General features: G+C 36.9%; 1 protein-coding gene across 2 annotated transcripts in view; it reads right to left on the reverse strand.

The window, feature by feature from the left end:
• LOC109078749 (serine/threonine-protein phosphatase 2A 55 kDa regulatory subunit B beta isoform-like) overlaps window positions 1–26,388 on the reverse strand; it is a 90,166-nt gene that overhangs the window by 14,336 nt on the left and 49,442 nt on the right. For both annotated transcript variants that reach the window (XM_042711182.1, XM_042711184.1), the window contains exons 2-4: window positions 2,694–2,791; window positions 871–1,036; window positions 55–167 (exon numbers count right to left, since the gene is read on the reverse strand). In XM_042711182.1, the coding sequence (XP_042567116.1) occupies window positions 55–167; window positions 871–1,036; window positions 2,694–2,791 (377 nt within the window). The remainder of the gene's footprint in view (window positions 1–54; window positions 168–870; window positions 1,037–2,693; window positions 2,792–26,388) is intronic.

The raw sequence follows: 26,388 nt of genomic DNA on the forward strand, positions 1-26,388 counted from the left end.
AAGCTGACCAAGGGGCATCGCAAAAAGGTCTTTCTTTAAACGGACTCTGCTTACCCTCAGAGTTGTGATGGTGGTTGGGTCCCGTATCCTGCCTTCTTCATCCGTCAGATTGTAGCCCTCTGGTCGTTTGTCTCGCTCGCTGATTTTCCATAGCTTCACAGTTTTATCTGGGAAACGAGATATGTGTGACAATGTGTAAGGTGGAAGCAGTGTTTGTGGTGTCAGGAGCTGAGAAAAACTCAGCAGATCCACTGGAAAGAGGCCATTAATGAGAGTGAAGTTAGCTGGCACAACAAAACAGGCTGGAATTAAATCAGCTAGGATCAATTCCGTCCAATTAACCTGACTGGACCTTGCTGTTGCCTGTATGCCGAACCACTCCGGGGTGCATTTCCCAAAAGCATTGTTAGCTAACTATGGTAGTTAGTTCCATTGAAATCTATTGGTTACGACAAAACTTGCGACCATAGTTGCTTTTGGGAAACGCACCCCTGAAGTGTCCTAAAACAGGACCATAGCTTCATAACAGCCATTCTTCTCTGGAAAACTGATGAATGTGAGTTTGTGTCTGAAGAACTGGATACTTTTAATTGGCTGCAGTTACTCTGCCAAAAAACACAGAAGAAATGTTTAGAAGCCTAACTGCTCAAATGGGCACTGTAAACAACAAAAATGTAAAATCATTTCATTTCTCAGATTTCTGCCTACTTGTAATCATTAAAATAAACATTTAAAATAAAAATATAGACACACACTAATATTAAAAACCTGCTGGATGTGTGTTATTGCACTTTGAACTATGAAGTAGGCCAAGCTGGTTTATGCTGATTATTGCTCTTGATATGAAGAGATCACATTGTGTTTGCTCACCATTGGTGGACAGGAGGAAATAGGCGGCATTCTGTTGTGGCAGCCAACGGATTTTGTTGATCTTCTCCTCAATTTCCAGGCTTTTCAAGTAGTCAAACTCGGGCTCGTGGCTCTGAAAGGTGCTGTAAACATTGTACTCCCCCCTACGGTGAGGCTGGTTCTTACTCTGCAATGATGTAAGTGTTTACAGTTCAAACCAAGACCAAAAAAAAAATAAATAAAAATAAACCTTTATATATATTTGGTGCATTGCTTTGTTTCACTGCCTATTTTTATAGTTTATTTCACTGCCTATTTTATGTATATCATGCATGACAAATGTATCCCACATTAGCAGAGGATCACATTTACAATTCATACAGCACTCTACATTAAAATGCTTAAACCAAATTATACATAATGCACATAATTAGAAGCAGCAAACAAATGATAATTGGAAATTTCAGCATAAACATTGGCTTATTTTAAGTCCCTTATTTTAAGACCCATATGGAATGTCTGTTGATTTTTTTTTTTTTTCTTTGTTGCTGAAAGCCATGAAATATAAGAGAGGCAGGTCAGGATCTCAATGCACAAAGGTGGTCCGGGTTAGAGGAATACCGATCAGAGCGTGGAAACCTTCAGGGTCCCTTCTCACCTTGGGAAGCGTCTAAATCAATAAGCAGAACTCAGACAGACCAAGAGAGGACGAGGGTATTAATGGAAACAGATTTCCCCTCGGTGGGAGGGAGGGGGTTAAAGGGGGTCTGAAACAGAGTGGGGCGTGAATCATGGTGTGAGGATTAACAGACACCATGAAATCTCTTTAAAGATGATGCGAGTGTGAGATGAGGAGGGGTGGACGGCGGGGTTTTTTTGCACTGTTGTGCTGCTAGACAAAACATTGAGGGGTTTTTAGATCTGAAACAATTCTTGACCAACTCATAAAAACACAAATTTAGTCAATAGAGGATAAACTGTCAATTTAGCATGAGTATGTGTACTACCAAATTTACAACTGTATTCACAGTCCTATTATGGCAATGATATATTGGGTGTGAATTTACCCTATATACCATTTAACAGTATTTTTACTGTTTTTTTCCCCATAATAAACAGATATAAATGGTTTTTTATACCTCTGATTTGAATGGTTCATTGGAAGGGGCATGTCTGTTGAGACTTCAGTGTAAACGCCCACTGCTATAATTGGCTAAAATCTTTGCATATGAAATGAGCATTACACGTGAACTCGCTTGAAAACTTTTACTGTGCTTTTACTATAACAGCCACCAAGAATAACTAATAGTAAAAAGTGTTGATTATAGCATTATATTTAGATCTAGCAGCGTTGTGCTGTAGCTGAACACCGTCACGTCCGCTGACCACACAGTGCAATGAGTAAAAATACCTTCAACATAACTAACACACTGAAAATATGATATAAATAAGGACTCATTGAGCAGTGTAAACTATCATTGATTATATGAGCCCATAATTATTTTGCACCCAAAAAGGGCTTTTTTATGTAACAGCAGTAACGATCTTGTGATTGACAGACAAATCACAAGAGCCTTGATTACATACATCGATGGCACATGTTTGTCATGACGTCACAGTTCTCCCAATTTCAAATCTGGTACTTGCTGTTGCCTGAATAATTAATATTTGAAACTGAGGAGTTTTGAAAGTTGCAGTTCTTGTTTTAGATGTGTGTTAATATCAAGAACATTTTGCTTCTCCATTTCATGACTCCATTAACATTCATATTCTGATAGTGTTGGTGAGTTTATGGGAAGCCTCATAGTAGTAATACTCTATAGAGTTTGTCTAAGCCAGATTACCTCCTGTTCCCTCTGGAAGACCACTACTCGTCCACCTTTGTCCCCAGTGGCCAGGAGTTCTCCTGTTGAGTTGAACTCAACTGTGGATATGATGTCAGCTGCAAGAGATGCAAAGAAGACGATATATTAGAGCTTCAAGAATTTAAAATTTTAAAATAGATAAATAAACAAACAAATACATTTTATAGAGCATTATCATTACATTTTGTTGTGAATTCAGTTGATTAGACATCCTTTTTGAGTATTACAATTAAACCATTCAATAGTATCCATAAAAAAAAAACAGAATTGTGTGTAAAATATTAATTTTAATACACTGCTATGTGGTTTCTAGGGTGCTCTGTGTGGTTGCTAGGTCCCAAGTCTTTAATATAAGTCTACAACTGTTTTATTATTCATTAGGTAAAATTGTTTAGAAAAACCTAGGCTCACTGGAAATCATTTAGAAAATCCTAGGCTCACTGGAATAACGTGCCTCTACCTAAATTTTTGCAAAATTGTGCTTGCTTACTGATACGACGATGTGACATACCCTAAGGTTGACTCCTAACCCTAAGGTTGTGGGTTCGAGTCTCGGGCCGGCAATACCACGACTGAGGTGCCCTTATGCAATGCACCGAACCCCCAACTGCTCCCCGGGCGCCGCAGCATAAATGGGTGCCCACTGCTCCGGGTGTGTGTTCACTGTGTGTGTGTGTGTTCACTGCTGCGTGTGTGCACTTTGGATGGGTTAAATGCACTTGTTAAATGGTACTTGGCTGTATGTCATGTCACTTTCACTTTTTCACATACTCAAGTACGGTTCCTGAGAAACACAAGTCATGATGAAAGAGCTCAAAGACTTGTGGAATCAAGCTAAAATGGCATGGTTGCATCAGCAAATGTGTTTTTATCTCATTCTGAGTTTTTATCTCAGCTTTTGCTTTTGGTCACTGTTGGTTGGGTTTAGGGTAGAGTTAAGTGAAGGTGGTACATTATTTTCAGACGTGATAGAGCATTAACTTTTTAGGTAACTTTTTAGTCATCTCCCATTCCCTTTAAGAGGCAGTTGCGCTCGTGCCATGGCGGACTATTTACACAGCAGAATTTGCAAGCGCAAAGACAGAACGGATCTCTAGAGATGAAACGGAGCTGCTCATGCGTGAGCAAATAGGTAGCCTAAAAATTCTGATACATGCAATGGCTATCCATTATGACATGTAGGCATTTTTATATTAATGTAGCCTACACAATAATAATCTTTTACATTTTAATCTTTTATTGTTTCATATTTAAAAATGTTTGTGTGCTGCTGAAAACATGCAAGAAGGAACATAATATTTTGCAGAAATGTCACCACAGGCACATTTTTACAGTGCTGGTAATAGTACACCTCTCTTCAACATGTCACACAATTTGAGGTGCTGTAGCACAAATCTTGCAGGCTGATTTGACCACTGCAGTTTTTACTTAGTGGTTTGTCTTTTGCAAGCATCACTAGCACATTTAATAAACAATTATCAAATGAAATCATCTACTTAATTATCTGTATATATTTAAAACAGTCCAGTTCAGCCTTACTGGTGAACATCTCTTTCTCTTTCTTACTCAACATGTTCTGAACTGTAAGTGACCCAGATCCAAACCTACAAAGATTCTTGATACTTCAAAGAGCTGCATGGCTTGATGGCTCCCATTGTGGGATGACACTGTGTCTAATCACCAGCCCACCGCCAAAAGAAAGTGGGCCAGGGTGGGACGCTTAATTAAAGCAGTGCTACTAACAACAGACAACCCAAAGTAGCAGCAAATCCAGTTCCTTTCAGATTATCTGCTTTATCTCAAACATTTAAGCTCTTCATTTGACATGTCTGTGCTGTCTTCTAAATGTTTTTTTTTTTTTCTGTGCAAGCAGAGGACTTCTGTGTTAAACGTTGCATTATTCAAATCAAAGCTTCACAGAAAACAAAAACTATTTGGCTTTGTGTACATGCTGTTCTTGCAGCAGTTGGGTGTTTACCTCCAGCTATCTAGGTTTTCTGGATATTTCTAGGTACTCTCATCTTACCCGGAGCCAAGATCCAAAAATATCCTGTAAATTCAAACCTAGCTAGTGCACAACAACAGTTTTAAGCACCCTACCTTGCTGCTACATAATTGTAGCCTAGACATTCTTGAATGAAAAAAAAAAAGACGTTACAGTTCAAAGTTCATTAGCAAACGCTGCTCTGACTCCCTCTGCTGTGCGCATCCCGATCGATTCCTACCTTTGACACATCTTCCTTGAGGAATGACTGTTTCATTCTTTGAGATGTACTACCTTCTGTTTCTCTGTCTTTGAGATGTACTGTTGCTATGCAATTTTTACTTTTTTCTCTCTCTCTCTCTCTCTCTCTCCAGCACAGTTTTCCTTCTTTCTCTCTCTCTCTCTCTCTCTCTCCCTCTCGTGTCCAGCACTGCCGAAATTGTCATTTGCATCATGTGACTTCCAAATAACTTTTGTGAATTGGTAAATATTGCACTGACAGAAGAAAACTAAGAAAAGTCGGTTTTTTTTTCACCCCGAAATCTTCTGTATGGTGAATTTAAGTGCAGCGTTTCCATGACAACCGTTCTTTGGACTAAAACAAGCACTGTGTGCGATTCTTGCAAAGACTTTGTTCATGTGGTGTGAATTGGCGTTGCACTGACAGAATTTAGAGCAGTCGGGTAAATCTTATGGAGAGTATGGGTCATATTCCACCTCAAATTCAAAACAAAGAAATTCAAAACGAGATTTTTCTTAAAGAAAACAAAGCTTTTTGAGGATCAGTGAGATTTTATGCATTGTGGCATTGATTTCCTGACAATGCATCCCCACCCAAATTTCCATTACTACAATTGAATTAAATAATAATACATTGTTTACAACTGTACTATAGTAATACAGTAATACTTACTGTAATATAGTAAAATACTGAATTACAATAAGAGAATCTAATTAGATAAAACATAAATAAAATTAAATAAATATATAAAAAGCGTTAAAAATTTAATATAAATAAAAATGTCAGATTTCTGAATAAGCTGATTCGTTTCAAAAACCTGCTGAATCTGTTCATAATCACACTGAATGACTTACTTGCAAATCAGACTAATCTGATTACAGCTGTTCTTGAGTCAGGAACTCATAGATTTAATGATCCAGTCAGAGTCAAAATGAGCCAAGAACCGGGATAGCTGTCCAAGCTTGAGTTTTACTAAGAAAAAGTTATAAAAGTTATAAAACTAATTTTAGATTGATACAATACACTGGTTCCGAAATTAATCTTACAAAGTCAATGTGATTTTTAAAAGAAAGTTCAGCATCCAGCCATAAACCCAGATATTTAATCTGATTACACATTGTTAGATTGTTAAAACATACGCTTTTTACCAAAGACCATGGCATAAGATTTATCTTTATTAAGTAGTAAATTATTAGAGAGGAGAATAGCATTATTATCTGATTGGAGAATATTTTGATTTTAAGTTAAGTGGGGATTTGAAATGTAAATGACAGTATCATCTGGCAAATTTTAGTATTAATTATTGCAAATAAAAATAGTTATAGTGAATAAAATATTTAGATAATGACTGTCAGTGAACTAAATCTACTGTCAAAGGGCGAGCTGTTTAAGCTCAGTATATAAAAACGCTTAAATGTGGACATGTCTAGTCTATACAGGGTAGGGAAAAATATAAATTAATGTCTGCACATCTTCCCTGCTGCCATAGCATTTTCAAAGATATAAAACTAGTATATTTGCACACTGGTGTTCGTTTAAAATGTTAGCGCATTTTGTCTTCCATGATGGCTGTATTTTCATACTATTTGAAGGTGCACACTTTAACATATTTTCTTTTTCCCCTTTTTAAAAATACTATATGATATATATTTTTTCACTTAATGTTTTACTGTTTAATGTTTTGGTAGTGTATAATACATGTGATTAAAAAAGTTAAATGCAGATCAATAATAAATGTCTGTAAAAATCTTCCTTATTGACTAATGCTGGCTAGAATAAATAATAAACATGTTTCTATCAGTCTGTACCTCTATCAGCAACTTTTACTTGTAATACTTAAGTACACTAAAAATCACATCCTTTTACTCAAATAAAATTGAAAATGAGTACTTATACTGGAGTAATATTTAATTAGGGTAACAACGTCTACAACTTCTGAAATGCTAAATTGGTGCTCTATTGATTTTTCTATTCATTTTAAAATAAAAATAAGTTTAAAATATGAGTTATTCTATTCTACCTTTCTGAAATGCCCAGATTTGAAATCTGGACATTTCTTCTTGACATGCCTCTTAACAAGCGTCATAGTCTTGTGTAATCGAGGAGATTTGAGTTTTATGGACAGAAAGTGATAATGAGAATGGAAAATTATCATTATCTTACCTAGAGAAAAAGGAATATAAAAATCTGTATTTAATGATCAATTATTAAAAGCCAAATTGCCTATTGAAGTTGAATTTAATAGGATTATTAAGACTAAAAGGAAAGCCCTGTCAGCAACATCTGTATGACGCATTAAAGAGCAGTCACACTTTTTGTGAGTTGCATTTAAAACAGCACAACTTGCATGAAAAGGGGAGTTTATGCTGCTGCGCTAACAGTGGTAAATCTTGGCAAGCACTGGCGTTCTGTGACAAAAGTGGAGCGATTGTGCTGTGGGATAATGGGTGTTCTTTCAGAGTGTCAGTGGACATTTATGCTAGCTCTCTTGAGTCTTGGCTGATCATCATCTAGGCCTTATGGCCAATACATTTTTTGGAAGGCACATCTAAAGAAAGTGCAACACAACAGTTTTTCTGTAGAAGCACACCAAACAATACATGATTTGTGACCCTCTTGGACAGACGTGCCGCAGAGCTCTCATTAGAACACTTCATATCAAACACACACACACATAGGACAACCACACTTACCCACACTGATAAAACAATAGTTTATGTGAAACATATCAGAGCACACAAAGCATTATGGGGTAAAATGCTAAGGGGGCGGTGGGGTAAGGGGATAGAATAATTACATCAAAATCGTATTCTGATTCCTTGCAGAAGCAGAATTTTAAATGAGTTCTCAAAGACGCAAAACATTCTGACCTAATTAGGCCCCTGGAGTACCCAGTTTTTTGACTATTTATCTCTGCATACTTTTTGCTTATTATCAGCAGGGAGTGTGGTATGGATGCAGAACACAACTAAACATTTAGACTAAAAATGAAGATGCCTGAAAGGTGAATTCACGAGTTTGCACTCACATATAATCATATTGAGCAAATAGAAAGCATATTTGGCATATTTTGGCATATTTTGGAATATAGGTTGAGTAAATATGAAGCATATCGATATATATATATATATATATATATATATATATATATTGGAATAAAAAATATCACCGGCCACTTTATTGGTATTCAATTGTGTAACACAAATGCTAATAGCCAATCACATATATGCATTTAGGCATCTAGATGTGGTGAAGACGACTTGCTGAAGTTCAAACCGAGCATCAGAATAGGGAAGAAACTTTAAGTGACTTTGAACGTGGAATGGTTGTTGGTGCCAGACGGGCTGGTCTGAGTATTTCAAAAACTGATCTACTGGGATTTTCACGCATCTGTAGGGTTTACAGAGAATGGTCCGAAAAAGAGAAAATATCCAGTGAGCAGCAGTTGTGTGGACGAAAATGCTTTGTTGATGTCAGAGAAGAATGGGCAGACTGGTTAGAGATGATAGAAAGGCAACAGTAGCTCAAATATCTATTGGTTAGGGCTGGGCGATATATCTAACGATATGATCATGCGCATCTAGTCAGTAAAGCCGGTTCCGTGATTAAATAGAGCGGCATTTAATAGACAGAGCCGTAGATCACTGACAAGCTACGCAATATCGCGTTCATTATCGAAGGTGATTCATCTGTGATAATGAACGCCATATTGCGTAGCTTGTCAGTGATCTACGGCTCTGTCTATTAAATGCCGCTCCATTTAAAAGCAGGTGATGGTGATTTAGCAGTAATCACGGAACCAGATTTACTGACTAGATGTGCATGATCATATTGTTAAATATATCGCCCAGCCCTACTATTGGTCAACCGATATTGTTTTTTTGACAGTGATGCCGATGCCAATATCTTGAAGGGGGAGGGGGCGATAGCCGATATAAAGCAGATAAAAAATTTTACATTTTTAAATTAATATTTAAGAAATTTTTAATCATTTGACAATGTATTAAAAATAAATGTGTAAAATAAACATACTTTAGATGACAAAGTATTTTTCGCAAATACATTTTTAATAAAAATATAGTGGGCAAATGCATAAAGCGCAGCAGAATTTGAAATCACGAGTTTAAAGTTTAAAGCATTCAATTCACAAGGACCGACCGTCACACAGAGAACACGCAGTCATGCTGGATACAAATGCACACTTCACAAGATCTCACAGCTGGATTCCACTAAGTTGGCAAGCTTTGTGAAATTAAATGTTCATTAGTCATTAAAAGATTTGTTTAAATAATATAAATGCGTATTTGCTTAATGCTGACGGCAAACAAGAAAGTACTATAATGTTTGCCTTTCTATTACTAATAATATAAAAGCAATCGTTATAATACTTTTTGTATACATTAATTACTTTGTTTAATGGTTCTATCTGATTATTAGACAGACTTCTATCCATATTAGACAGAACTGTTAACAACGACAGCGAACAAGGAGAATGTAAGCACTGAGTTCTCGGGCGTTGCCGTTCTCAGCGTCGTCGAAATAAAAGTCAGGCCTCGAAAACATCGGCCAAGGAGAAAAACGTATCGGCCAATGCCGATATTTGAAAAATTCCAAATACTGGCCGATATATCGGCCTTGGCAATATATCGGTCGACCACTACAAATAACCACTCGTTAGAACCAAGGTATGCAGAATACCATCTCTGAACGCACAACACGTCGAACCTTGAAGCAGATGGGCTGCAGCAGCAGAAGACCACACTGGGTGCCACTCCTGTCAGCTAAGAGCAGGAAATGAAGGCTACAATTCACACAAGCTCACCAAAATTGGACAGTAGAAGATTGGAATAACGTTGCCTGGTCTGATGAGTCTTGATTTCTGCTGCCATATTCAGATGGTAGGTACAGAATTTGGCGTAAAGAATATGAAAGCATGGATTCATCCTGCCTTGTCTCAATGGTATAGGCTGGTGGTGTATTGGTGTGGGGGATATTTTCTTGGCACACTTTGGGCCTTTAGTACCAACTGAGCATCGTTTAAATGCCACAGCCTACCCGAGTATTGTTGCTGACCATGTCCATCCCTTTATGTCTACAGTGCACCCATCTTCTGATGGTAACTTCCATCAGGATAATGCACCATTTCACAAAGCTCAAACCATCTCAGACTGGTTTCTTGAACATGACAATGAGTTCACTTTACTTAGATAGCTCACACAGTCACCAGATCTCAATCCAATAGAGCAGTTTTGGGATGTGGTCGAACAGGAGATTCGCATCATGGATAATAGCCGAGAAATCTGCAGCAACTGCGTGATGCAATCATGTCAATATGGACCAAAATCTCTGAGGAATGTTTCCAACACCTTGTTGAATCTATGTCACGAAGAATTAAGGCAGTTCTGAAGGCAAAAGGGGGTCAAACCCGGTACTAGCAAGGTGTACCTAATAAAGTGGACAGTGAGTGTATGTGTATATATATATATATATATATATATATATATATATATATATATATATATATATATATACTGTTGTGCTATTTGTTAATTGTTAATTTAAGAATCTTATTATGAGACTCTCTATATCAAACATTACAGAGACTTACTGTAGCTATTAACTCTTGATGCACCAAAAGGATTCAGTCATGCGATATTGTACCAGTATCAACATGGGAAACATTTCACCATTTGTATTACTATGCTTGCAACAATTTTCTCAGCAAATTATGGTGGCAGAGCAAATGCAGTATAGTCTTAGAAATACTATTGTTGTGCCATGGAATGCAGTTTTAAGAGTATTTAGGCAAGAATGTAGTTGTTTAGACTTCAAATATGCAGTTACTTTATATGTAGCCCCTATTTGAAAATTTGCTTCAGTGTTTTCAGAGATGTGAGCTCCAGGGCATCAGTTGCCGTTCAGCACTCAAGGACCCGCTGAGAACAACCTCACCTCGGCAAAAACTTTTATATTGAAAAAGACTGAAACAAGGACATTATTTTTACTTTCAACAACAGTGTAGCGTGAACCAGACAAATTAAAGATTCGATCGGGAGCCTGGTTGAAACATGAGCCGAATTCCACAGAAAGGCAGGATGTTGTAAATCAACTCCCAGCACCACAGTCTGATAAGCAACTCTTTCACAGAACAGCTTTCAACATTAACACCATTAGAACAATTATTGACAATTTCAATTCGAAGAAGAGATTGTCTAATTTGGGGCAAGTAATCGAAGAAATGGACAGTCTGAAACTCACATGTAAAGCCATGACAGAGGAAAAACAAGATCGTTGGATTGACTTCCCCCCACCTAGCAAAACCAGACTGAAATTCCAAAGGAGACCTGTTAACTCCTCTGGTCTCCACAGGACATATCCTTACTCCCCAGAATGGCACAGAGAATGCCTTCCAATGCATATATGCACCAAAATGAACTCAAAAAAGACTTCTAAATGGATATCAGTCCATTGCTTAACTCCATATCATTTATGTAACCGACACATTTGATTTTAATGTTTCTAATCACTTATTGTGTATGTTTTTTTAACTAACTCTTGAATAGCTTAAGGGATCATATTCATGTTTAGTATGTGTGTGTTCGAATATTCTTGCTTGAAACGTTTCTGACCATCAGTTATTTGTCAAATGTATCATATTCTTGTTATAGGAATCATGTCCAAATTATACCCTGCAAGAGAGGGGGAAAAGTCGGACCTCGAGCTTGATAAGATAACATATGATTTATGAATGGGTGGGACAGACAATGCAACACCCTGAGAAAAGACAGTATCTAATTGGTCAAGACAACATTTGAGGTGTGGCCAAAATGCCAGCTTAAATACTCAGGACACCATCAAATTTTGCTTTTAGCTTTGCTTGTAGTTTAGCTTTTAGTCATGCTTTGTCATCACTTTTAGCGTTCTTCGAGCGCCGTTCCAGCGTGCTTCGGCCTGCACGCTTGCTGCTACTTAGCCACGATGAGAAGAAACACCACCCTAGTCTCGTCAAACTTTACTTCTTTTCTTTTCCGTTTGAGAGTTTCGTGTTCTGAGTTAAGTTTTGTAACGCCGTGTCTCCGAGTCTGACCTCGCGTGCCCGTCTGAAACTTCAACCAGCCCACAACTCCGCATCTTCAGCCAACGCCCAACCACGGGCTTCCCAAGACGTCACTTCAACGACTACTGAACTTCCAGCCAATCAGCAACTTCGGGAAACCCCCTTTTCAGCGACAACAAAGGGAACCCCGTTAAACAGGCAACGCAAGTAACCTCCAGACTCACATCTGTACTGGTGTTATCTAATATAATTTTAACCTCATTGAGGAACTCAGTGCGAGGGTTAATTAAGTGATTAAATGGTTGTTCATGTCTATGCAATTTCACGTATTGCTGTAAACTTGGGATTTCACATTTTCATTCTCTTAAACTCACTCTTTCCTAACGTTCTGTCCTCCTGCAACTTGTGTGAATGTGTGAGTGCGTGTGCTTATGTGTTAGATTAGTTTATATGTCTTAGATTTATCTAATAAAGGCTTATTCATATTGAAAAGAGAAGTATCTTGTGTTTTGTGCTCACAAGTTAATGTCTTAAACTGCCGATCTTGTTACTGTGCTAATTAATAGTGTTTTCACTATACTTTGGATATTAATATCCAGCGCAGATTTGATGTTAAACGGCTGGTTCAGTGAATCGCTGGCCGTTTCAGTGATCAGCCGTGAAACAGTGATTCTGTTCAAATTCCCTTTAAAATCTTAAATGATTCCCTTTGAGCTAAATTGACCTGTTTCCCTTACAACAGCTTGTAAGACGCAACCGACAATTGCACTGAACACCACTGTCATGGGAAATCCCATTAACAGTTGAAAGGATACTATGACAAAGATATCGCTTGGGCTCAGAGCCGTTGCTTGGGCTCAATTGTTGAAGTGTCAACTTGACATATGAATCTGTGGCAGAAGGAAGTAGTTCTGCACAAATGAGTTTTTTAAGACTCTCCACTCTTGTTTCTTATTTATTTAGACACTTGTGCTATCAAACTGTTTTAAACAAGGCGATATCACACTCGTAGCCATGCGGCTGCAGTTACCTTCAGCATTCAGCCTATGGCCATGTGACTATAGCCAAATCACAGCCATGCTGATATAGAGCCGTATCGCATTCTTATGACTGTGATATTGCTCATTTAAATGGTGGCTGTCATAAAAGATTGTTCTCCTAATAATTTTTTTCAAACATACATTATGTGAAATTAAATAATGAATACATCATTGACAGGTTAAGTAAAATTATATATGTTATATAGCACAGATATATTTAGCAATATTTAGTTATTTTTCTAGCTAAAATGTTTATGAACACTGAATGGCTTTCCTGAGGTAAATGTAATGTTACCTGACATATTGTTTACAAGCTGTTTTATTGTCTGTTAATAATTTCAAAATTTCTGTAAGTGAAAGAAAGTCGTGACATTTGTCAAGTATGATAACCCATACTCGAAATTGGTGCTCTGCATTTAACCCATCCAAGTGCACACACACAGCAGTGAACACACACACACCATGAACACACACCCGGAGCAGTGGGCAGCTATATCCAGCGCCCGGGGAGCAACTGGGGGTTCAGTGCCTTGCTCAAGGGCACTTCAGCCATGGGTAAGTTGTACTGTTTCTTTCAACATACCTTCTGTTGTTCATTGATGTTTATTTCTTGCTAAACTAACAAAAAGGAAGTCACAATAAAGTGCATAAAAACAACATTTATTGTATGAATTTCATGATAAAATTTTAAAACTGACAGTTTATTTAATTTAAAAGTAACAAAGCAAAAACCTATTTGGGATTATTGGATAGACTAAAAGATCATTTTGGGCATTTAAGAATCAATGACAGTTAATCAAAACGAAGAATGAAAATCGAAAAATCAATATAGTCAGCTAGGGATGTGATGATTCCCTCAACTCACAATACGATACAATTCATGATAGTAATTTCACAATACAATTTTCTCACTTTTTTAACAAAATGAGATTTAAGACAAATTATAAATGAAAAGGTGTCTTTTGATTATTTCTCAGACAAAATGCTGCACATCTCTTTGTGAAATTGAAGAATGACAAATAACAAAACTAGATTGAAATTTTAAAACAAATCCCAAATCAAATAAATAATAGAAATAGAAGAAATCTCTTCATATAAACAATCTTAAGGCCGTTCACACCAAGGACGATAACTATAAAGATAACGATAAAGTTCTAGATATAGTTATAGTATATATAGTAAGATATAGTAAGATAAAGTTCTAAAAATCGTTTTCAGTATTAAAGAACAGCAGAGTCCACACCACAACTATAACGATAAAGACAAAGAAAAACGATATCGTTGGAATCACTTTCAAAACAATTTTTTTTCAAGCTGATGAATGATAAAAAATTGACAGCCAATCAGAATCCATCCTGCTGTAATGAGCTTGAGAATTTAAAGAGCCAGACGAGCGTGCGTTTAGAATAAAAAGAAGATATCGTTCGCTGGTGTGGACGCTAATATCGTTATCTTTATAGTTATCTTTATAGTTATCGTCCTTGGTGTGAACGGGCCTTTAGTCTCTTTTCCTGTGCTCTTTCCATTTAAAATCTGAGCAAATACAATCCAAACCAAGATGCTGTATGAATGCAACATTAGCAGTTTTTAATCTAAATTAAATTGTAGGCTATAATTTCAAAATCTGAATCAAAAACATAATAAAGTCTGACTTTAGCTTTGTGAAATTCTAATACATAAAACTCCAAAAATCACCGATGGGCTGAAAGAGACGCAAATTTTCTCTCCGACAGCAGGTGGCACTTATGGAACCGCAGCAATACAGCGTTTCCTTGGTTACCGCTGTAAACCAAGCAGAGCTGAGCTTATAAACACTGCTTTAATATGCATTTACACAGAGGTAAGAGGAAAGGAAAATGCTAAACTTTTCTGAAGACAGTCAGTTCCCTTCAGAGATACATTCATATAAATCACCATGTGTATCGCGATTTGCGACTTGAATCGTCACATATTCAATTTTCAACCTGCTCGGGGTGCAACGGTACATCCCTATTGTCAACCCTGCACTAGCTTCCTCATTCCATGTTGACCTGTACTAGCTTCTCCACATTGTGTGCAGAAATAAATACCGTTTGAGAAGCGCTTATGTAACGTCACTGTTTCTGTCAATGATTTTTGGAGGAATAACGTGAGAAAGACAGTAATGATTAGTGTCTGTAATAATAGTAGAGGAGATTTGGGAAGGGCTGAGCAGACAGAATCACAGAGCACTGGTGTTTATTTGTCAGAAGCGGCTTGGCAGCCAAAGTGTTATTAGAAGCTGGATTCAACCATTATTAACACATTAGGAATGTGAGGAACTGAATAGGAAAGCTAATTAATGGAGCAACTCAGATGAGTGCATGAGCTGAAGGCTTTGTGCATGTGGCTATGCCTGTGCACTTTCAATGAGCAATTTCGATTCATCAGGAAAAAATAAGTGCTGGGCAGAGGAATTATGATGATTTTTTTTTTTTTTTTTTAGTAAAAACTGGAGGCTTAATATTGCAATACTTTTGAATTATAAAATTTCCCCTTTTTGAAGGGATAGTTCATCCAAAAAATATAAATTCTGTCATCAGTTACCCATCATGCCATTCTAAACCCATAAAACTTATGTTTATATTTAAAACACAAATACATTTTTAATGAAGCCTAAGAGATTTCTGTCCCTTCACTGAAAGTCTAATCTCCACAAAGGCCATGAAAGCATCATAAAAGTAATCCATGTTACATAAGTGTTTAAATCCCAATTGTTTAAGTGATTTAAATGCTTTGTGTGTTAAAAAACAACATCAAAAATAAATCTTTAATCACAAAAAAAAAAGAAAAAAAAACTTCCACATGTGTTAAAATGATGCATGCATGTTTTGTTGATGCGAGAGTAGACTTTTTAATTAATTATTGCTACCTTTTAAGCCATCTTCTATTGGCTAAATCACATAGAGAAGACCATCCCACAAACCACTGGACTGATCTCAAAAACCATCTAGGATGGTGTGTTTAATCTTCCAAAGCACTTCACATGACTGACTAGCATTATTTGTTTGAGTTTCTTCTAATGGAAGTAATACAAATCGGTCACATTTGTTAAGATAAAGCCTTAGTAGGCAGCTTAGAAGGCAGGTGATAGCAATGCGGTTGACTAAGTTTTGGAACAGAGCCTCTGTATGTCACCATTCTCTCAAGACTTGGTCTTCTATGAGATTGGTTCACTAGTGTTTGAGCATCCACCCCAACAATGTATTCTTATGCCATATGTTGCACCGAGATTTCATTTTACTTTTGTTATTGAAGTATGTATCTATCAATTTCACACCAACTCTGTCTTGCCTGGTGGATCAGAGTGAGAAAATAAATCAAAAAGTCAGTGAAGCCTGCAAATGCAGCTGGGTCAGAGGTCACCATGATGCGCAGAAGGAGACCGTCCTCAAATGAAACGCTTTTTTCTAATAACACACAGACGACTCCAGGGCTGCAATAAAACAAGCAAACCCATACAGCAGACACTGTCATCTCTCATGTGATTAAACATGAATGCAGTAGATTGGCTATCTGGCCATATTTGACTCCCTGATTGTGGCAAGATTGGGTCACTTGATGTCTACTATCCTCTGTCTGAAGATGAAAGGCTAAAATTAGCATAGAGAGGATGCAGACCATGATGGTAAAAATCAAATACAAAGGGTGACCAGAAAGGGAGGATTCATTATGAAAAAGGGGGTGAAGTGAATTCCTCTCAACCCGCTTTCAAGTGTCAGAAAATCACTTTCCAAAAAGACACATGAGTTCAGCTTGCATGCACCCAATTCTCCAGCCTAAATTTGTCAGCATGCATATAGTTTTGTGGGGAAATTTATGAGGAAAAAATGATCTAGTAAAGAACAAACATTACCAGAAATGCCTCAGATTTGACCAAATAATGAATGTAATGAATGAGTAATGAATGTGCTGTGAATTAAATTTGTTATCAGATAAGAGCTAAAACAGAAGAAGAAATTAGGGCTGCACAATATGACTATGGTTACCATGTTGATTTTAGCATTCCATTTTTAACTAATCCAGTTAAAATTGGTTTTTGGAGTGACTGAGCACTGTAAACAATCATCCACTCAGTGGCCAATCATACAAAACTAACTCTCCCATTATAATCAACAAAGCACAAATATAATGAAAAAATATTCTTACAGTACATTTTGAAAATCTTTCTGCAGTATAGACAATTTCATTGATTATTAAAAATGTGTTTGCAAGAGACCAGAACTTGAGCTTAACAACAGGACTCAAACAGTTGCATTAAACGTACTCTTACGGATTGAAATGAAATAAATAATTGACAGTGATGTTTATCACAATCACGCAACCCTTCAAAAAAAAAAAGCCGTATAGTTGTTGATGAAAATATAACACTCTCTGCATCTGACAATGCCTACTTCCATACTATATAGTAGGCGAAAAACAGTAGTATGTACTATGTCTGAATTCACAGTACTCAGCCCAAAGACAGGAGATATGAGTGGCAGTGAAGCGACATACTAGAGGTCATGTGAAATTGATATAGTACTGTACATTTGAATTTCAATAATACTACCCATATTCATACTATAGAGAACATACTTTTCTAACAGGCGTGAAGTAGGTTTCAAACCAAATGTAGTACCTATAGAGAGTATATAATTTCAGATACAGCTCATATCTACTTTTTTACTTTTTCTGAAGAAAAAGTGTTACTAAGTAGATTGGTGGCTGTAGAGTGGTTACTAGGGCATTGCTATCAAGTTGGGTGTCTCTGGGATTTTCATGTAAATATAAGCTGATTACTAGGTTTCAAGGTACAAAAGTAAAGGAGAGAGACATAGGGAAGACAGCTTGTTGAGTTTAATGCAATGCTAAACAAATGCACGAGAAAGAGATTAGTGCTGTGAGGTAACTGCATTATGTGCGTCAGAGGGATTGACTCTGGGATAATCGTACCAGGTACGCCCTGACCCTGTTTCAAAGACAACAGTGAAAGGCTATGAACTCTATAAATATATGCTCACAGACTAATTAACTCATTTAAACCCACCGACTTCACAGATAGTTGATATCCTGCATGAATCCCAATAAGGCCATCACAGAAGTTACCCTTGTTTCCTGTTGTATTGATCTGCTGCACTAAGTGGTTTAGACAGAAGTTTCTAATCATAGGTTCCGTGAGCAACAAACAGCCATCCATTCATTCTGGAGTTAAGACCATATTTGAAAAAGGCCTGCAAGGCCATTTGAGAATGCAAAATTGTGAGTAAAAGCTATTTAAAATAAAATATTAATCAATTAAAAATGTAATTATAAATGTAATTAAATTATACATTAAATTATTTTAAAATCCAGTGTGTCATCATTACTTCTTGAAACATGGAAAGCACTCAAATAAAAATCAGTGCCCTTCGATTAACTTTGAACACAAGATATTTGGCATTTCTTTTGTTGCATTACTATAGATATGGACACAATAGCAGACTTTCTGTCATTGGAAGCCATGCATTGTACTACCAAAGGTCAGGATGTATTTGAAAACTCATTGCTGCCATGAAAAAACTAGAGCTGCAATGAGAAAAATTAAATACAGCATTAAACAGAAATTGCGACCGACTTCTTTTTCCTATTGTGGCTTTCAGTGGAGAAATGCAAGAGAAAATAAAATACTTCTTGAAATTGCAATGCCAAATTATTTCATGAATCAGAGATCTGGTGACACCAAGTACCTTTCAAAGCGTCAGGGTCCCAACTGGCTTCTCAACTTGCTGGTATGAAGCATTACATCATTTGAGACCAAATTGAAATTATGGCAACTGTAACTCCCTCTGAATGGCAGTTAACAGAAAAAAGGTTCCCCACCCTGTGTGGCAAGTTTAATACGGTTTAGCTCTTATCGTAATTAAAGGGTTAGTTCACCCAAAAATGAAAATTATGTCATTAATGACTCACCCTCATGTCGTTCCAAACCCGTAAGACCTCCGTTCACCTTCAGAACACAGTTTAAGATATTTTATATTTAGTCCGAGAGCTTTCTGACCCTCCATTGAAAATGTATGTACGGTATACGTCCACGTCCAGAAAGGTAATAAAAACATCATCAAAGTAGTCCATGTGACATCAGAGGGTCCGTTAGAATTTGTTGAAGCATTGAATATACATTTTGCTCCAAAAATAACAAAATGTATGACTTTATTCATCATTTTCTTCTCTTCCGGGTCTGTTGTGAGCGCGTTCACAATAGTGCAGTGACGCCGCTGACGTACGACGCTGCTGACGTGTTATCTTTGTTATAGGGCGCACCAGAAAACACGTCAGTAGCATCGTGAACGCACTCACAACAGACCCGGAAGAGAAGAAAATGCTGAATAAAGTCGTAATTTTTGTTATTTTTGGAGCAAAATGTATATTCAATGCTTCAACAAATTCTAACGGACCCTCTGATGTCACATGGATTACTTTGAAGATGTTTTTATTACCTTTCTGGACGTGGACGTATACTGTACATACATTTTCAATGGAGGGTCAGAAAGCTCTCAGACTAAATCTAAAATATCTTAAACTGTGTTCCGAAGATGAACGGAGGTCTTACGGGTTTGGAACGACATGAGGGTGAGTCATTAATGACATAATTTTCATTTTTGGGTGAACTAACGCTTTAACGTAAGTGTCAATTATGCTTTAGCAAAGTGTACAAAAAAATAATAATTAAATGTCATGTGAATATGTAAGTATCTTGTGTAATATATCTGATATTGTGGTTTGGATCTGGGTTTGGCTGTCTACAATTTGAGGCTTCTTTGTTTTTAAAAGAATGCCAACGATGGCTGCAAGTTTGAATTTCCATGTTAAATGCTAGGTAAAACTAGCTGAGTATTTCAAAAAACACTATTTATTGTAGCCACAAGCTCCACCCACACAGCAATATGCTGTAATAGCCGGACCTTCTGTGTTTACAGACATGATGTAATCAAAACCAATTGATGCAGGTGTGGAATTTTCTGTGAAATCCAACCAGACAGCTCAAAATTGTATTTAACATTATAAGCTTACTGTAGTGAAATAAAATAAAGCAAGACTTAGACGACAAATTTGAACATACATTTTTATGTACTTGCTTAATAATGGAATTTTGTAAATTTTTAACCCAAAAATCTTCTCTAGTGCAGTTTTCGCTTTAAGGACCAATTCTCACTATTAATTAGTTGCTTATTAGCATGCATATTACTAGCATATTGGCTATTTATTAGTACTTATAAGAGCCTTTCACACCGCTTTAGTTCCACAACTAAATGTACAGTACTATTTCCCAGTACCATTTAAAGGGTTGCATTCACACCGACAGTGTGTACTAGAAAAAACATAAGCCGATCAACAGCGACATCATTTGTGTGCGGCTTTCAACAACGAAAACAAAGAAGAACAACGTTAATAACAGGAGGATGGAGGACGCTGTGATCAGAGCTGTGTTTTTGTTGTGTCTCGTGGGTTTCACAATAATGGGCATGGAATGTCGACGTATACGTAAAGCGATTGAAAGAATGGAAAGGAGGACTAAGAATCTCCAACGACAACTGGCAGTGCTACATTTGCTACAAGTGCCTGCACTTCAGCGTCCGTCCATCTATCTATTGAGACAAAAGTCATAGTTAATAGTTAGTTAATAGTGAGAATCAGACCCTAAATTAAAGTGTGAGAATTTTAATTAAAATAAAAACTCACATTCAAAAAAATAGGAATAGGAGATTTATTAACTACAGTTTGCCTTAACATTTGTTGAAATTTTCAAAACCTAAAACTGCCCTTTTTGCTATTAATAATGTAGTAAATAGCTAAACCAGGGAATAAAAAGTAAATATCTAAATCAACCAAACTGCCTCCTGTCTCCCTACAATCTACCTCCTGCCTTTCCACTCTCTTTCTCATACTGTACTGTAAGCAGCTTTACTTTGGGAATAATGAATATGCCTCCAGGGGCTGAAGCTAAAATATTGTGTTTCATGAATAAATTGAATGGGGTAACCAGGGGGTGTTTGGCTTGGCAGCAGTGCTTACTGAGGACCAGTCAATAACAAACGGGACCTGCTCTGCATCTAATGATCCAGAGAGATTACATGAGAACTGTGAAAGAGCAGCAGACTGCTGCAGTTTGCTTTCTCTTTACCCACAATGCACTTCTCTGTTAGAGAGGTCAAAGAGCTAAGAGAACAATCATTTAGCATTCAGGGCAAAGAAATAGAGATGCTAAAAATAGAAATTCAAAATCTGGGCTGTGGCTTTCAAGGGAGGAGTACAAGATAAAAAAAATAATAATTCACATTGCTTTACCAAATTTTTTAATTCATCACATCATCAGTAAAAATAATGATTAATGAGCTTTATGATAGCAATGCAATAATATGGAAGCTCATTTCCACCATGTAAGAAAAAAAATCATGCTTTGGTAAATCATATTAGGGCCTTTCGCACCGCTTTAGTTCCAGAACTAAATGTACAATACTAAAGTACCGGGACGATTTTGCGCGAACTGTTTCCCAGTTACATTTAAAGGGTTGCATTCGCACTGACAGTGTGTACTAGGAAGTGATGTAAGCCGGTCGACAGCGACGTCATTTGTGCGCAGCTTTCAACAACGTTAACAAAGAAGAACAGCGTTAACAACAGGAGGATGGAGGACGCTGTGATCGGAGCTGTGTTTTTGTTGTGTCTCGCGGGTTTCACAATAATGGACATGGAATCGACGTATACGTAAAGTAATTGAAAGAATGGAAAGGAGGACTAAGAATCTCCAACGACAACAATTGGCAGTGCTACATTTGCTACAAGTGCCCGCACTTCAGCGTCTGTATATTTATTGCTGTTCGTCATACTTGTGAAATAAGTTGACACAATGTTTATAGAATGTTACACAGCATTTTCAATCATGGCGGGTGAGGGCATTTTCAAACGCGTTTGGCCAATCAATGTTGTGCTGGTTAGACCCTGCTCCGGAGTTGGAGCTAATTTGGTTCTCAAAAAAGGCAGTCTGGTACTAAAATCGCACCCAGTTCCAGTGGTGCGAAAACGCTCAAAAGTGGGGAGTTCCACAATTAGTTCTGGTACTATGAAAAGGTTCCTGTGGTGCGAAAGGCCCTAATTATGACACAGAAAGTTAAAATTATGAGATAAAAGCCAAAAATATTAGATATTAAGTCATGGTTATGAGATAAAAAGATGAAATTATGACAAAAAAAAAATTTTTATGAGAAAAAAAAACTGAGATAAAGCATAATTATGACATAATTACAACTATTTTTTAGGACAGTCATAATTATGACTTTTTTGTTTCAAGATTGTTTTTTTTTTTTTTTCTTCATAATTTTGGCTTTCTGTGCCATAACTTTTACTTTTTGTCATAATTTTGAGGTAAGCCAATTGTTTTTTGTCATAATTTTTCAACTTTTCCTTATCATAATGACTATTGCAATCATATAATTTTGACTTTGATCTCATATTTCTACTTAGCATGTCATAATTTCAACATGTCATAAATAAACTGATCTCTTAATTGTATTGTAAATATTAGCTTTGAGAACAGGTGTCATCAAACCAGTGTTTGGCAGTTACAGGATTAGTTGCTCATTTTGAAGAGCATGAATGATTTGGGGTATGCACTTTTTTTACACCCTACTTGAATCTTATTTTGAGTGTGTGTTTTCCACAGAAGTCATATAAAGAGGCTTTAAAAACACACACAGATAAACATCCTCCTGGTCCCCATAAAACTCAGTAAAGGCTTTTACCCATGAACTGTAATTCCCTGCAGTGTTGGGCCTCCATTTTTAGCTGTTAGGGGCCAGACGTCTTTTGTCTGGAGGATGTTAGGTGGCTTGATGCTGACTGAGGGGGACTGCAGTAAACACAGAGAGGTGTTTCATTCTAACTTCAATACATTTTTCAGTAGTGTGACAGTGATTCATCTATCTAGTTCAAAATAGTTTTTCACTAATAAGCAACGGTTTACATTTAGAGAGGTTAATGTCTGTGTTGTGTTTTGCAGGCAGATTTACAGCTGATTGTGTTGAACATCAAGCTACAAGACAAGTTTCCTTGTCTCCAGGTTTCCCCCCTAGTATTGTTTATATTGATTTACAGCTCCCTGGAATAGTCAATTCTGATTGGTCAGTCAGTCATGACATTCCGTGGTATATTATTATTATACCTATGGACCCTTTTCACAAGACTGTGATTATGTGTTTAACGGACATCAGCATTGTAAATCCTCGAAAGTTTTTCATATTTGTATTTTTTTTTTAAATGTATTTACATTTATGACACTATTCTTTGTATTATATCACCATTGCATCAAATTACAAAAAAACAGTTAACGCTTATACGAGGGTGTTTGTAATGCAGCGTCTATTAGAGGGACGGTAAATTTGACATTGTTCTCTCTTCTGACTGCCCTTATCAGTCTCTCTTAATTTTTTTCCTTTTATTGAAAGTCACGAAAAAACTATTGTGGAGATTTTCTTTTGCTATTTGAGCAAATGGGAATACAAAAAATATATTTGTGGTACTCTCCCATTCACTGCTCTTCAAGTTAACCCAACTACTGTATGACGACTTCCGCTGCTGAGAAACCCGGAAATGTGAAAAGGGTCCATTAGATATTATTCCCCAATAACAACCGTCGTCACTAGCAATGCAGAATAACACACAGTCATATGGGTATTTGAGGCCGCCATTCCTTTCACAGCTCTCATATCACATTGCTGCACTTTCACTCATTTCATTCAAACACAACTGTTATCATCTTGTGCCTCTGTTATTCACTGTATTTACTGCAAAATGAAATCAGAGAACTTCATTGTTAATAGTAGGGTTGTGTAGTATTGGTAAAAGCGTTCATCTTGTTGCTAGAACTTTGTCTAAGCTCACAACCGTTTGTTAGCAACTTTGTGGTTTTTCTTTGCAGTTTAAATATTTCAACTTAATTCAATATTTCATGTCTAATTATTTACTTATGTGGCAAGTATCCATGTAATAAGTGGGATAAAGTACCATTTTAATTCCAGAAAAGTTGGGAAATGTCACTTTTTGTGAAATGCCATAAAATCAAGAATATGTTTTTTGTTCATTCTCTTTAATCTTTATTTAATTGACTAAAGTACAAGAAAAAAATTCTAATGTTTTCACTCTGCAACTAGGGCTGCACAATTAATTGAATACGATTTTCATGCATATCTTGTCAGTAAAGCCGGTTCTGTGATTAGTAGTAAATCTCCAGCACGTGCTTTCAGATGGAGCAGATCTCTTTACTACACAGAGCCATAGTTCACTGACAAGCTACACAAAATCACGTTCATAATCGCAGATGATTAAATCACACAATTATGAAATCAAAGAAATCGTTCTGCGATCATGAAAACTGTTTGCGTAGCTTCTCAGTGAATTACAGCTCTGTGTAGAAACTGCTGCTCCATCTGAAAGCACATGAAAATACCACATTTAATAACATATTTTTACTCCAAACTCACTTCATAACGTCAATTGAGTGTTTGAAATAAATCCCTCTGTGAGATGATATGGCTTCAAACACAGAATAAGGCACGCAACATATTTCATAGTATTCTAAGCAGTGATAAAGGGTACGTCAATTAGCATTGCATTATTATATACTTTAATATAATAAAAATTATAATAAGACAAACTCAGATAAAACATATTGTTGTAGTCGTATGTTTATTAGTCACATTGAATTAATGAAAGCAGTTAAATCTTCTGTTTATTCAGCTATGGCACTAGGCATTTCCTGGGTTTCTTCTGCGAGGCATATTTGGAGTTTCAGCGTGAGAGCATCCTTTGGCCTTCGGATGGAGATTTACTGCTGATCACAGAACCGTGCTTCACTGAAAGAAACGCATGACAACCACAGCTTCTGCGTAATTGCAATTTATCGCCTTAGTGATTTAATTTTGATTAATCGTGCAACTTAATTTTATTTTTGTAACTATAAACAATTCATAAAACATGCAAAAAAGTTGGGACAGAAGCATGTTTAACACTGTGTCATCACCACCACAGCTTCTTGTCTCCATTGGCAACCTGCACGATTTGTGTCGATTGCAAGTGTCGTAGGTAGCAGAGAGTGCAAGTAGCGATTGCAAGTGTATTGTAATTTAGTTTCTTTTTTCTTGTCTTCACCACCTGGCTACTGTTATAAAATGTTGGGAAATTCAAACAAAAAGTAATAAAAAATCCAACAAAATAAAAAAATAAAGACTGCAAGTGATGTCACTAGCGGAAGTGCAAGTGTCTGAGAATGCAAGTATGAGAGTGCAAGTGCAAGCCTGCAGCCAGACCCTGTTGAACTGAATGAATGAATGAATGAATGAATGAATGAATGAATGAATGAATGAATGAATGAATGAATGAATGAGGCATTTATATAGCACATCATTGTGTATTGCTGTACAACCAAAGCACTTTACAATCACATGAGGGGGTCTCTCCTCAACCACCACCAGTGTGCAGCATGCACCTGGATAATTGTTACATTTTTTGTACAGTCCCATTTGATACAAGATTTCAGATGCTCAGCAGTCTATGGTCGTTGTTTTCTAATTCTCCTTTTCATGACTGGTCATACATTTTCAATAGAATATACAATTTCAATAGACAGATCTAGACTGATCTAGCACATTCTCTCTGTGTCTATGAAACCACGCTGTTGTAGCACATGCAGAATGAAACCTGGCATATTCTTGAAAGACGTCATCTTGATGGCAGTATATCTCTGTACAATTCCAATATATGCCTACATGTCACCCACACCGTTTGCTCTGCTGTACCCCCATACCATGACGGATGTTTTCTTTTGTATCTGTCGCTGATGAAAGTCTGGATGGTCCTTTTGGTCTTTGGGACTGAGTGACCAGCAACTTGATATCCATTTTTCCCAGAAAAAAGTTGAAACATGGACTCATCGGACCACAGCACACATTTCCACTGTCTTTCTGATTATATGAGATGAGCTCTGGCACAGAGAACCCCACGGCATCACTGCATAGAATTTATGTATAGTTTTCTCCTAGAGTAGCAGAGATTCAATTTGCATCTATTGATACAGCAGCAGACTGTGTTAAGTGACAGTGGTTTTCTGAAATACTCCTGAGCCCATGTGGCTATATTTAACACTGCAGCATGATGATTTTTCATGCAATGCCATCTTGAGGGTTTAAAGATCATGCACATCCACCTAAGGTTTCCTGCCTTGCCCTACATAGACTGAGATTTCTCTGGATTCTCTGAATCTTTTCACAATGTATCATAGTTGGTGAAAGACCTAAATTCTTTGCGATTTTGCATTGGGA

Source organism: Cyprinus carpio, chromosome A21, assembly GCF_018340385.1.
Source record: "Cyprinus carpio isolate SPL01 chromosome A21, ASM1834038v1, whole genome shotgun sequence".
Lineage (NCBI taxonomy): Eukaryota > Metazoa > Chordata > Actinopteri > Cypriniformes > Cyprinidae > Cyprinus > Cyprinus carpio.